This window comes from Helianthus annuus, chromosome 13, assembly GCF_002127325.2.
Source record: "Helianthus annuus cultivar XRQ/B chromosome 13, HanXRQr2.0-SUNRISE, whole genome shotgun sequence".
NCBI classification, from domain to species: domain Eukaryota; kingdom Viridiplantae; phylum Streptophyta; class Magnoliopsida; order Asterales; family Asteraceae; genus Helianthus; species Helianthus annuus.
Window position 1 is genome coordinate 76,389,257 of NC_035445.2, and position 12,207 is coordinate 76,401,463.

The 12,207-nt window shown below is 35.3% G+C and overlaps 1 protein-coding gene across 1 annotated transcript; it reads right to left on the reverse strand.

The window, feature by feature from the left end:
- Positions 1–1,004: 1,004 nt before the first annotated feature.
- LOC110898246 (endoribonuclease Dicer homolog 3a) lies at positions 1,005–11,013 on the reverse strand. Its single transcript, XM_022145005.2, has 15 exons — positions 10,745–11,013; positions 10,422–10,590; positions 9,051–9,188; positions 8,832–8,966; positions 8,662–8,731; positions 7,900–7,964; positions 7,524–7,821; positions 6,754–7,028; positions 5,632–6,163; positions 5,311–5,549; positions 3,901–4,593; positions 2,440–3,039; positions 2,188–2,341; positions 1,465–1,576; positions 1,005–1,377 (listed from the first exon to the last, which is right to left on the reverse strand). Exons 1-15 carry the CDS (start codon positions 10,879–10,881, stop codon positions 1,176–1,178), a joined length of 3,819 nt encoding a protein of 1,272 aa, XP_022000697.1. The 5' UTR covers positions 10,882–11,013; the 3' UTR covers positions 1,005–1,175.
- Between the last annotated feature and the right edge of the window lie 1,194 nt (positions 11,014–12,207).

Genomic DNA, 12,207 nt, shown 5'->3' on the forward strand with positions numbered 1-12,207 from the left:
TTTTACCGAGGGCGAAATCGTATTTTTTTAGCTCGGGGCAAAAGGGTAAATGTATTGTGAAGTTGGGGCATAACCGTATTTTTTAACTGGGGTCAAAAACGTAATTTTAAAGTGGATATAAAATAATAAACTGGTTGGTCCAGTGGGTATTGCCCTCCACCCATTTGAAACAATGGCAGAGAAACACTATTCAGGGGCAAAACCGTAATTTTAAAGTGTTTATAAAATAATAAACTGGTTGATCCAATGGGGAGGGTCGGCCGCCCATTTAAACCAATGGCAGGGAGATACTATTCCATGCCATGGTAAATGTAGATGTTGAAAATGAACTGAGTGCAAAATCGTAATTTAAGCTAGTCCAAAACCATAATTTTATGTTGACCTGGGGGCAAGATCATAATTGTAAATCGAAGGCAAAATCTTTGTTTTTAGCTGGGGGCAAAAGTATAATTTATTTTGAATAGGGGCAAAAATGTTATTTCGAGCTTCGGGAAAAATTGTAAATTTAAACTGGGGATAAAATCGTAATTTGGAACCGAGGGCAAAAGCGTATTTTTTAGCTGAAGGCAAAATCGTAATTTTATTTTGAATTTGAGGCAAAAACGTAATTTCGAGCTTCGGGAAAAATTGTAAATTTAAACCGGGGATAAAATCATAATTTGGAACCGATGGCAAAAGCGTATTTTTTTAGCTGAAGGCAAAATCGTAATTGTATTTTGAATTTGGGGCAAAAACGTTAAACGGAGGATGAAACAGTAATTTTAAAGTGGATATAAAATAATAATTTGGCTGGTCCAATAAAGGAGTGCCAAGCAAGCTACCTGCCACTATTCCCTTAACTTTTTTTTTTTTTGTATATATAGGATAATTTATCCTTCAAAAAAGATCATTGTTTGGCAACAATAACTCTCATAAACTTTTCTAGAATTGGGTAATATAAAATTCAAGGTTGTGTGTGTGTTCAAAAAATTTAACTTCCAATATTTTCTTAGATATTGGGTTGGTTTTGCATACTAATTGTAGTTTATTATATCCCTTGACACAATTAAAACATGTCTTATAGCAGTCTTTTTACAATTTCAGAACAAAAACAAAAGACCACTTAAAATAACTAGATTATTTTTTATTCCCCAATTTATTTTTACATTGACTGAGCCACATAACATGTAGACTTTCTATCCAATTTTGAGCATTCTCTGTCTCTGAAGCTGATAGAGCATGAGTAGAGCAGCAGAGTCGCATGAACTCTTCTTATCTGCTCGTGGCTCACCCATGAGTTTAATAATACCGTAATTAGGAATATTCAGACTTATTTCAGACTCGAACTTATTAAATGCTGTTCGTTTATCGACGCCTTCACCAATTTCAATCAGAGTTCTGCAAAATCATGATTCAATTTAGAATATTACAGCTCCGATAAGAAAAGAGGTTACTAAATTTAATTTAAATTAACCGTTTACTAACCTTGATTTTTCTTCTGAGTGAGTAAAGGTAGGCATTGTCCACTGCATTTTCCTGCATAACTCAAAAAGTGTAGATCTTGGTCCTCCCTTATTTTTGTTAATCGACTTTATCACTGCGATTAAAATAAACATCAGTTAAAAAAAAATTGAAAAAGTTGCCTGAAAAAGGGGAATTGGCGTGTAATAATCTCACCTAGACCTTATTGGCCATTAATAATCCCACCTCAGAATATTCCCCCCACCAGTCCCACCTTTCACCTATTTTTCCTACAATGGTCCCCCGTTAAAAAAACTTAACAGAGTTAAGCTTTTTTCCAAATTACAAGGGCTTTTGATCAAAACGATGATACGAGTCCATTGATGTAAAACTTACTTCGTAATGGTGCTCCAAGTGACTTGATTTTGGTTAATTGGAAATTTAGACACCCGAATTGAAGCGTCGTTTTCATCGTTTGGAGCACCGTTTCGAGGCAAGTTTTACATCAAAGGACTCGTATCGTCGTTCTAATCAAAAGCCCTAAAAAATCTGTTTGTAATTTCGAAAAAAGCTTAACTCTGTTAAGTTTTTTTTAACGGGGGACCATTGTAGGAAAAATAGGTGAAAGGTGGGACTGGTGGGGGGAATATTCTGAGGTGGGATTATTAATGGCCAGTAAGGTCTAGGTGAGATTATTACAGGCCAATTCCCCCCCTGAAAAAATAAACAAATATCCAAGAAAGTTACCAGGGATTTCAGTTTCCGAATTTGATTCTTCCTCCATTTTCGAATCAGCAATGGAGGTATTTGATCGAGATGTGTCGCTTTTTTTAACGTCTTTATTACCGATTTCTCCATCTCTATTATCTTCACCTTGATTCTTTCTTAAAATTCCTTTTTTCTGTCGAACAAAACAACACAAACATGTCAAAGACGAGCTTAATCGTCTAATTAGAGTGTTCCGATTACAATCAGATAAAACGGCATTTCGGTACAAACCTCAAGCTGACTCAACAATTTAAGAGCGGCTTGGCCTCTTGCGACTTTTCGGGTGGGACTCGTAGCCTCTGCAATCAACAAATCATCTTCAAGCTGCAAACTTAATTCCGCTGTTACACCATCACCCAATCTTCGACACTTGTCTTTAATAAAATAACCCTTGGAGTCGCAATATTCGATTAATTCCCGTAAAGGTGGAAGCTCAAGCTTTTCCGGTGTGACAATCGGAGTTAACAACAGCTCGAATATTCTCCAAACTTCATCAAGATTAAGTTTCGTATCAAGTAATACGGCCCCCGCGATACTCTCCACGAGGTCACCAAGTGCCTTTGGGCTTTTGTTGGTCTGGAGTGAGTTTGTATCGGTTGATGAGGTGGCGACAAACTTTACATAATCCGAAATTTGTGTTTGGAGCGTGACGGAACGGCATTGGAGGTACCCGTGAAGATTTCTTCTTACGGCAGCGTATGCAAAATTTTCATTATTAACAGACGCTGAACGTAAGTCGGTTAGTTCTCCGGGGTCAATGTCCTTGTGCTTGTTGAAAAGGTACCACGTAATGAGCAAGTCCAATACCGAGTCACCAAGAAACTCTAACCTCTGCAAGAAAAATACATACAAAAGTTCCAAATTTTATAATTAAGAACTAACTCGTATTTTGACCCACCGCGCGTTGCGGCAGCGTCGAAACTTGAAGTAACTCAAATTTATACTGTCAAATAGTTGACCCGACTCGTTTACGGACAAAATTTAAGTCAAAGCGTAGACCAACTGAAAACGCACATAAAAATAAGCACGAAAACGTACTATTTAACCTGACTCATTACCGAGAAAAAATTATGTCAACACGTAAACCAAGTTGGATTTATACCGAAACTTACTTAAAGAATGGTACCGCGCGTTGCAGCGGCGTCGATATATAACACTCGGTGAAAACATATTATATTTTACCGAACAAAATTTATGTGAAAACGTAGAACAACCAAAAATGCACATAAAAACAAGCATGCAATTTATTATATTCGACTCACGTACATAAATATAAGCTCGGAAAACTCGAGGGAGTCAAAATGACATTTTACAAAGTTTTTAGAAAACTGAGGGAGTATAGATGACAATGCTAAAAGTTGAGGGCAGGGCTGAGGTATAAAAAAACAAAAAGAAATTTTAAATTTAAAAAAAATTATGTCAAAACGTAGAACCAAAAATGCACATGAAAATAAGCACAAAATATATTATATTCAACTCACGTACATAAAAATAAGCTTGGAAAACTCGAGGGGGTCAAAATGACATTTTACAAGTTTTAGAAAACTGAGGAAGTATAAATGACAATTCTAAAAGTTGAGGGGTTGGGGTATAAAAAACAAAAAAAAGGGTCTTAATAAGAAAAAAAAGTGATGTAACTAGAGTAACTTTTGTTTTATAATTGTTATATTTATAATTGCTAAAACCATTCACCTGGTAACAGTATCCAACTCGTTGATCGGGATTTTGATCCGTTGCGTGTGTTATAGCTTCCAATAACAAACCTTTGACCACAAACTCATAACCGAGCTTTGACTCCAAACCTTGAAGCACGTCAAGTTTTGGGGTGTACACATGAAGCGATGCAATTTTAATAGCTTCATCGACACGTGATGAGTCAAGCTCGCAACTTATACCGAGCCATTTCATACAGTGCAGAGCACCGGTCAAACCACCGTCCACAAAGTAAGCTCCAACAAGGGCCTCGACACAGTCCGATACGGTCTTGGAACCTAACCATCGGTGGCCCATATCGCAGCACTTCCCAGTCAAAATTTTCGGATCTTCGGTATGGTATTTGGTATCAATCGGCACCTCTATGGTCTCGACACCATGATCACACGCGCAGGGTCGTGATGGAAGCTGACCTGGCGCCGTCCAACGGGTAGGATCGAATGCAACATCTCTTATGTAATTTTGTAACCGACAGACGATTCCCAAGTTATACAAGGCGGAATTGCTAACTTGCGATGATCGCGCAGAAGATAGTTGTCCTTCGTGTTTATTCGGATATCGAAGATAGAGATCGCAGCTCACTGTATACTTGAGCACCGAATCACCAAGCAACTCCAATCGCTCCATTGAAAAGCTTTCGTTGCATCGAAGAGTTGTGATTGCCTCCAAAATCTAAACGAAATAAGAAATCACAATATTAAAAAGAAAACAAGCACTTTCCAATAGGCCTGTAAACGAACTGAATGTTCATGAACTGTTCGTGAACTTGTTCAGCGGGAAGTTCATTTATGTTCGTTTATTTAATAAACGAACGAACATGAACGCACATTTTGTTCATTCATTTATGTTCGTGAACGTCCGTTTATGTTTGTTTATTAACATTTGTTTATGTTCGTTCGTCTGTGTTTGTTCTTCCATTTTAAATACATTATTAGTAGTTATATTTATATAAATATTAAATATAAAAGGAACTTTCTAACTACTTACATAAATATAACTAATTAGTAATTGGCTTTCTAGTAATAAAAATGGGTTTTCCAATGGAATTTATCATAATTAATGACTAATTTATATAAAAAAAATTACTTTATGTTTAGTTAATTATGTTTACTTGTTTTCATTTATGTTTGTTGATTTATGTTCAATTGTGTCGGTTATTGTTTGTAAAATTATGTTCATTTAAGTTTATTTGTTTATGTTCGTTTACGTTCGTGAACTGTTCTTTAGGTTTTAAACGAACACGAACATGAACAAAAAAAATGTGTTCGAATATGTTCGTGTTCGTGTTCGGTTAAAGTTAAACAAGCAAACACGAACATGCCTTTGTTTGTGTTCGTTCGGTTCATTTACAGGACTGTTGATGTCTAAAGAACATGAATAATAACTAACCAGTGAGCTTGAAACGTGTATGTTGGTCATGTGGCCAGTGATCTCTTCACGAAGCTGGCTAGCCAACATTAACGCCTCGAGCCGGTGCATTAACGATGGCAGCAAATACAACGATTTCACAACGTCAAGTCTTGCATCGATAGTAACCAAAAGTTCAGGCGGTAAACGAGCGTTATATCTCTGTCTGTCCGTATTCACCTTACAACTTTCAGCCTTTATCTTTTTTCCGTGCAAAATACCTTAAAAAAGAAATAAATCATCAATCAAAACGATTTGACGATTATCGGTAATAAACCGCATAATGTTCGATAATCAACAGACCTTCGCCGTTGAAGTCCACAAGAAGGTTATGCGCTCGATGACTTTGCTTTAGCAGCAACATGTTCTGCTCCGGGTACACTAGATCAATTTTGTACTTCTTTTTAAAATAATCTTCAAACGATAAATATTTTTTAATATCTCCGTCAAAAGGACTACAAGCGGTTTGATCTTGCAGAATGTCAATAACAGAGTACAGTTTTCCGGTATGAATTGCGAAAACGACCATATTTGTGATGTCATCTTTGTGAACACACTTGTTGGCAAAATGTATCATGCTTGTGTTTTCGGAATATGTCATGATTGAATCGACATTCTGTTTCTCGGCACTTGAAACAGACGATTTCTTGACGAATTCGATTGCGGATACGCATGAGTCGATCATTTTCCAATTGATCTCGAATGGATCAAGCGACTCTAGTGGCAAAAGTAAGTACATGTATGACGGGGTCCACAGTTTTGGGTCGGTTTCTGGAAAAAACTTCGCGTATATTCCGTTGAAGAACAGCTCTTGAAAGCACTTGCCATTTGCTACCTAGCATAAGCAACAACAACAAAAAGTAATTGAATGTAGAAAAATTTTAAAGAGTTAACTGCCATTTTCGTCCCTGTGGTTTGTCCAGTTATGCCAGCCCGGGCCAAATTTCAAATTTGTACCGTCCCTGACATTCTTGAAACATGCCAGTTTAATCCAAAAAGTTAACGGTTGTTAACTTTTGACTGTAAAATGAGGGGTAAAAAGGTAATCTTCCGTTTTTATTTTCTTTTTCAATTTTTTATACTTGTTTAACGCATACACACATATCACATATATACATACGCGCACACACACATATTATATATAGGTATAAATATATATACAAACACAGTCAAAGTTAACGACCATTAACTTTTTTGATTAAAATGGCATGTTTCAAGAATGTCAGGGATGGAAATGGTATAAATTTAAAATTTGGCCTGGACTGGCATAAGTGAACAAACCACAACGACGAAAATGGTATAAATTTAAAATTTTGGCCTAGACTGGCATAACTAAACAAACCACGGGGACGGAAATGGCAGTTAACTCTATTTTGAGTTAACCGAATATAAAACACAAGATAATTCACAAAGTTGTGGTCAAACCTGTCGTGCATCGAGATGCAATTTCGCACATGAAGAGACTTTGCAATTTACAAACTTTGACACCAGGTATAACCTCATTTCAAGATTTGCCACGTCATCGTCAAGCTTTGACTCAAGCAAAAGAACGAAACTTGAATATTTAACATCTTTAACGCTACAAACGAAACTGATTCCGTAAGCATAAAAGTCCACACCATCATCATGGTTATCGCCCCAAGTTCCGGATACGGCTCGAATCGGCATCGTCCCATGTAACTCTTTCCTCTTTGTAGTTCCTATAAAAATAAAACAACATAAAATATAGAATTTCATGGAAAACGTCGTATTTTGAGTTAACTACCATTTTCGTCCCTGTGGTTTGTCCACTTATGCCATTTCAAAATTGTACCATTTTTCTCTCTAACATTCTCAAAACGTGCCATTTTAGTCCAAAAAACTAACCCCAGTTAAAAAACTCAGTTAACTCAGGGGTAAAATGGTCATTTTACATAGATTATTTTTCTTTTTCTTTTTAAACTTCTGTAAAATGACCATTTGTGTGAAATCTCAAGGGTAAAAACTCAGTCCACTTATGTAAAATGACAATTTTACCCCTGAACTAACTGAACTTTTTAACTGAGGTGAGTTTTTTTGGACTGATATGACACGTTTCGAGAATGTCAAGGAGGAAAATGGTACAATTTTGAAATTTGGCCTGAAATGGCATAAGTGGATAAAACACAGGGATGTAAACGGCAGTTAACTCTTATATTTTAGTTAGTGCATCCTACCTGCACCAGAAGGTGATTCTTTGGTAACTTTCAAAGATTTGTTCCCCGAAACAGTCGGTGTGACATCAGCACCGGAAGGTGATTTTTCGCTAATTTTCAAAGATTCGTTCGCTGAAGCAGTCGGTGTGACATCAGCACCGGAAGGTGATTTTTCGGTAATTTTCAAAGATTTGTTTGCTGAAGCAGTTGGTGTGACATCAGCACTGGAAGGTGATTTTTCGGTAATTTTCAAAGATTTGTTCGCTGAAGCAGTTGGCGTGACGTCCTGTAGATCGGTCCGGTTTTGTATTGTGTAAACCTGCATATTCATCATTCTTGTCATCGAATTTCGTATTCCAAATTAACTTTGGATTAAAGAGTCAAATTTGTAAAATACCCGAGAATCCAAAATATTTTCAAGCATGGTTATACGTGCTTCACAATTTCCAGGCGAAGAGGTACCTAATGCAGAATCATATTACAAAGACGCATATAACACGTTAATTACCAATTTAGCATAAACATTTGAAAATGTGTGCTAAAGATTTATTTAGATTAAAATACAAGTTTTATTAACAGATTTGAAACGTCTATAATCCATGTGTGCCCTGTTATATTCTCAAATTGCATCACTAAATATGATCCACATATTGTAACCATATTGAATGACGCATAGTGAGACGCAAGCGTTGAGCCAACACGGATCATAACGTGGCATTGTTATAATCAATTTTAAAAGTCTTTTAGTGCGAAGAAATTAAACAAAGAGTAAACTTCTGTTTTGCTCCATGTGGTTTGGTCACTTTAACGGTTTTGCCCCAAACCTTTCAAAATAGCCATTTTACTCCCTGATCTATGAAGGCCTTCATGATTTTGCTCCCCGCCCCTAAACGTCATCCATTTTAACAGTTAGGGTTTTAAGCTGGAATTGTGAAGGGAGGGTTGGGAAAAGACATAATTGCCCCTCAGGTGTTTTGCACGTGATAGACTTTAACTGTTAAAGTGGATGACGTTTAGGGGCGGGGAGCAAAATCATGAAGGCCTTCATAGATCAGGGAGTAAAATGGCTATTTTGAAAGGTTTGGGGCAAAACCGTTAAAGTGACCAAACCACAGGGAGCAAAACAGAAGTTTACTCTTAAACAAACTAAAACCCTGACCTTTTTTATTCACCAGGAATGCAGTCATGCCGAAAACCTTTGGCTTGTTAACAGATTTGAGATAAAATTCCTTCACAAAAAAAAAAATAAAAAAAAAAATTTCTCAACATGTTCACAGTCACAATCACATATACCCAACATGTTGTTAGAACCGGATGATTAATAACTACCTTCATTATGCTTGCGTAAGGATGATTACCGCTAGCATGATGACACTCGTCAATAATCAATAAACATATCATTTCAAACTTTATAAACCCATTCCTCAACGCATTCAACAAAATCGTAGGTGTCATAACCATTATCTGTAAAACAATTTGCACATATGACTCAGATAAATTTCATCGAAACCGCTTTGACAGACAAAAAAAAAAAAAAAAAAAACTCACGTCATTTTTGTCGGTTTCGTGTTCCCAAACCGGAGCATCCCAATCATCAACCTTCTTTCCGTCGTCAACCGTTGACACTTTACTCCCATGGTAAAAGTCAACCCGGAGGTCTGTGTTTTCCCTAACAACATTGCATTGCTGCAACACACAAAAAAAAAAAGTTGACTTTGGAGTCAAACCTAAGAGTCACATATAAATATTATTTCATATCAAATGTCGTATATCTTTATGAACTGCTTCACAATGTATTTAACCGTTTACCAAAACGGGAACTCACACAGCGTAGCTGACTTTTAGCATGTATGTCAGGTTAAACAGATACTTGATATAAATCGATAATGTCATATCAAATGTTCTATATCTTTATGAACTGTTTTACGATGTTTTTAACTGTTTACCAAAACGTGAACTCACTCAGCGTAGCTCAGTGTTGTAGGAATCGTTAGGCGCTAGTCGGTCGGTGGGTACCGACTAGCGACTAATAGGGATTAATCGGATTGGGATTTTTATATATAACTTTTAGTTATATATATACACATACTTTTTATAGAGTAAATTACTTTTTGAGTCCGTGTGTTGAGTCCAAAATCAAAAAGTTTAACGCCCTGAGTCCCTAGCCATTTATTTTATAACGTTTTGAGTCCAATTTTGTTCATTTTATAACGATTTGAGTCCAAAAAATTGGACTCAAAAGGTTAAAATTTGGACTCAAAAGGACTCAAGTGGTTAATGAAAATGCTTATAGGGACTCAGGTCGTTAAACTTTTTGCTTTTGGACTCAACTAGTTAAAACCACTAAAACACAGGGACTCAAAAAGTAATTTACCCCTTTTTATATGTAGTTTATTAAAGTAAACATATTTTAACCCCTCATTGACCCATTTTCTTAAGTAATTGGCGGGAATTTATAAGGTTTGGTTGGAATCTGGCCAAAATTTGGCCATAATAGGACCGCCATTGGCCGCCTAGCTATTAATCGGTGAACCACCAGTTAGTGATTAATCGGCGACTAATCGGAGACTAGTCGGGAGCTGACTTTTAGGATGTATGCCAAGTTAAACAAATACTTGATATAAATCGATAATTCCATATCAAACGTTGTATATCTTTATGAACTACTTTACGATGTTTTTAACTGTTTACCAAACTCTGAACTCACTCAGCGTAGCTGACTTTTAGCATATATCGATAATTTCATATTAAATGTTCTATATATCTTTATGAACTACTTTATGATATTTTTAACTGTTTACCAAAACGTGAACTCACTCAGCGTAGCTGACTTTTAGCATGTATGTCACGTTAAACATATATAAATTATAAACACCAATCATGAATCAACTACTGAATAATAACATAATCAAAGTACACCTGTTCAACAAGCTTCCGAGTTGGGGCTAAAAAGATGATCAATTTCTTCTGAGATAATTGTTCTTTTGCAAATTCTTTAATAATCATAACAGCAATCATCCCACCACCAGTGTCAATATGTGCTATAGTATTCTGCCCCATAGCCACCTTAAACACATCCAAATCATACCTAATTTCAACAAAAATAACAAAAAAGGATATTAATTAATTTATAATAACATTTAATCAACCAAAAACATAATTAAATTTATTTAAACACACAATAATATCAAAAAAATGACCCACATTTTTGTTTATAAATTCAAGAAAGTTGAAACACTTACTGTGTGGATTGTTGGGGGTTATTTATCATGGTTTGAAAGTTTCTCTTCAAAGGGTTTGTTGGGGTTTCCGATGACTGCATGTTTCCGATCAAATTGGGAGGATTTTGTAGGGGAGAAGACGAACTGTTTGTGTGCATTATGAGTGTGGAGAATACTGTTTAACTTTTGAACGAAACGAATAGCGTGAGAATATTTTCAGAAAGTGGTTGGAAATCACCGTACGATCATTGAACACACAGTTTGTGTTTTTGATGCAGGGTTTTTCGTTTGTAACAATAACATTGGGGGTTTTCTTGAAACCCATTAAAAATATAAATATATTAATAATAATAATAATAATAATAATAATAATAATAACAATAATAATAATGAATTTCAAAGATTGTACTTTATCTTTATACCTATTGTCAGGTATTGTCCTTTATGTTCAAAATTGACGAGTTTTATCTTTTATGTTTTCATATCATACACGTTTTGTCCTTTAGGCCTAACCCAGTTAGTTTTTTCAGTTAAATTTGGTCATATGCTTTGTACATGAGAGCATTTTTGTCAATTCAAAGGTTTCAAAAGCTTTGAGCTGTAAATATGCCGTTGAATTTACCTTTGAATTAACAAAAATGTTCTCATGTGCAAAGCACATGACCAAATTTAACTGAAAAAACTAACTGGGTTAGGCCTAAAGGACAAAACGTGTATGATATTAAAACATAAAGGACAAAACTCGTCGATTTTGAACATAAAGGACAGCGTCTGAAAATGAGTATAAAGATAAAGGACAATCTTTGAAATTCACTCTAATAATAATAATAATAATAATAACAATAATAACTAGGATCCATTATGGTACGGGCATTCGGTATAGCTATTGAAAGAGACAACTCAAAACATAAAGTCGTGACAAGACTAAAAGCTATTGAAAAAGACAACCGAAAAAACATAAAGTTTTGACATGACTAAAAGGATGTTGATATATGTTTTACATCAATCGAAACTCATAAAACAAATAAGGGTATTGGTTCTGGTAATATATATAACGGTACGGATGGTGTTCGGTTGAAATCAGGTATGTTCGTCACGGTACTAGCACTCATATAGTTTTTGTTATATCAACAAAGGTTATATTCAAATGTCGAGGAAAAAGAATTAGACAGTTGTGTATTTGGTTTCTTTAAAAATAAGTTAATGACAAAAATTAAGCATGATTGCGTATTCAGTTTTCGTTTAAAAGTCAAACATGAAACGATGAAAACATATGGTTAGCCGACGGATCACCTAGACGAATGATGCTTTTTTTACTAATTTTTCGTATTTTGTTTATTTGGTTTGAAATATGTAATATTTTAAATTTAAATGAAAGTCTAGTTTAGTTATTTTTATTGAGAATTTGTTCTTTATTTAAAAAAACAAAAAAAAATTATAGGGCAATTGAAAGGAGTATTGTAATTGTAACGCTTCGTATTTTT

Bases quoted from the DNA above. Each gene is read 5' to 3' on its own strand.
- LOC110898246 (XM_022145005.2), bottom strand. From the start codon at position 10,881: ATGCACACAAACAGTTCGTCTTCTCCCCTACAAAATCCTCCCAATTTG. The intron at 9,189-10,421 runs GTGTACTTTGAT...TGTGTGTTGCAG, and splicing joins CTCGGAAGCTTGTTGAACAG to CAATGCAATGTTGTTAGGGA. The intron at 2,342-2,439 runs GTTTGTACCGAA...TTTGTTCGACAG, and splicing joins AATTGTTGAGTCAGCTTGAG to AAAAAAGGAATTTTAAGAAA.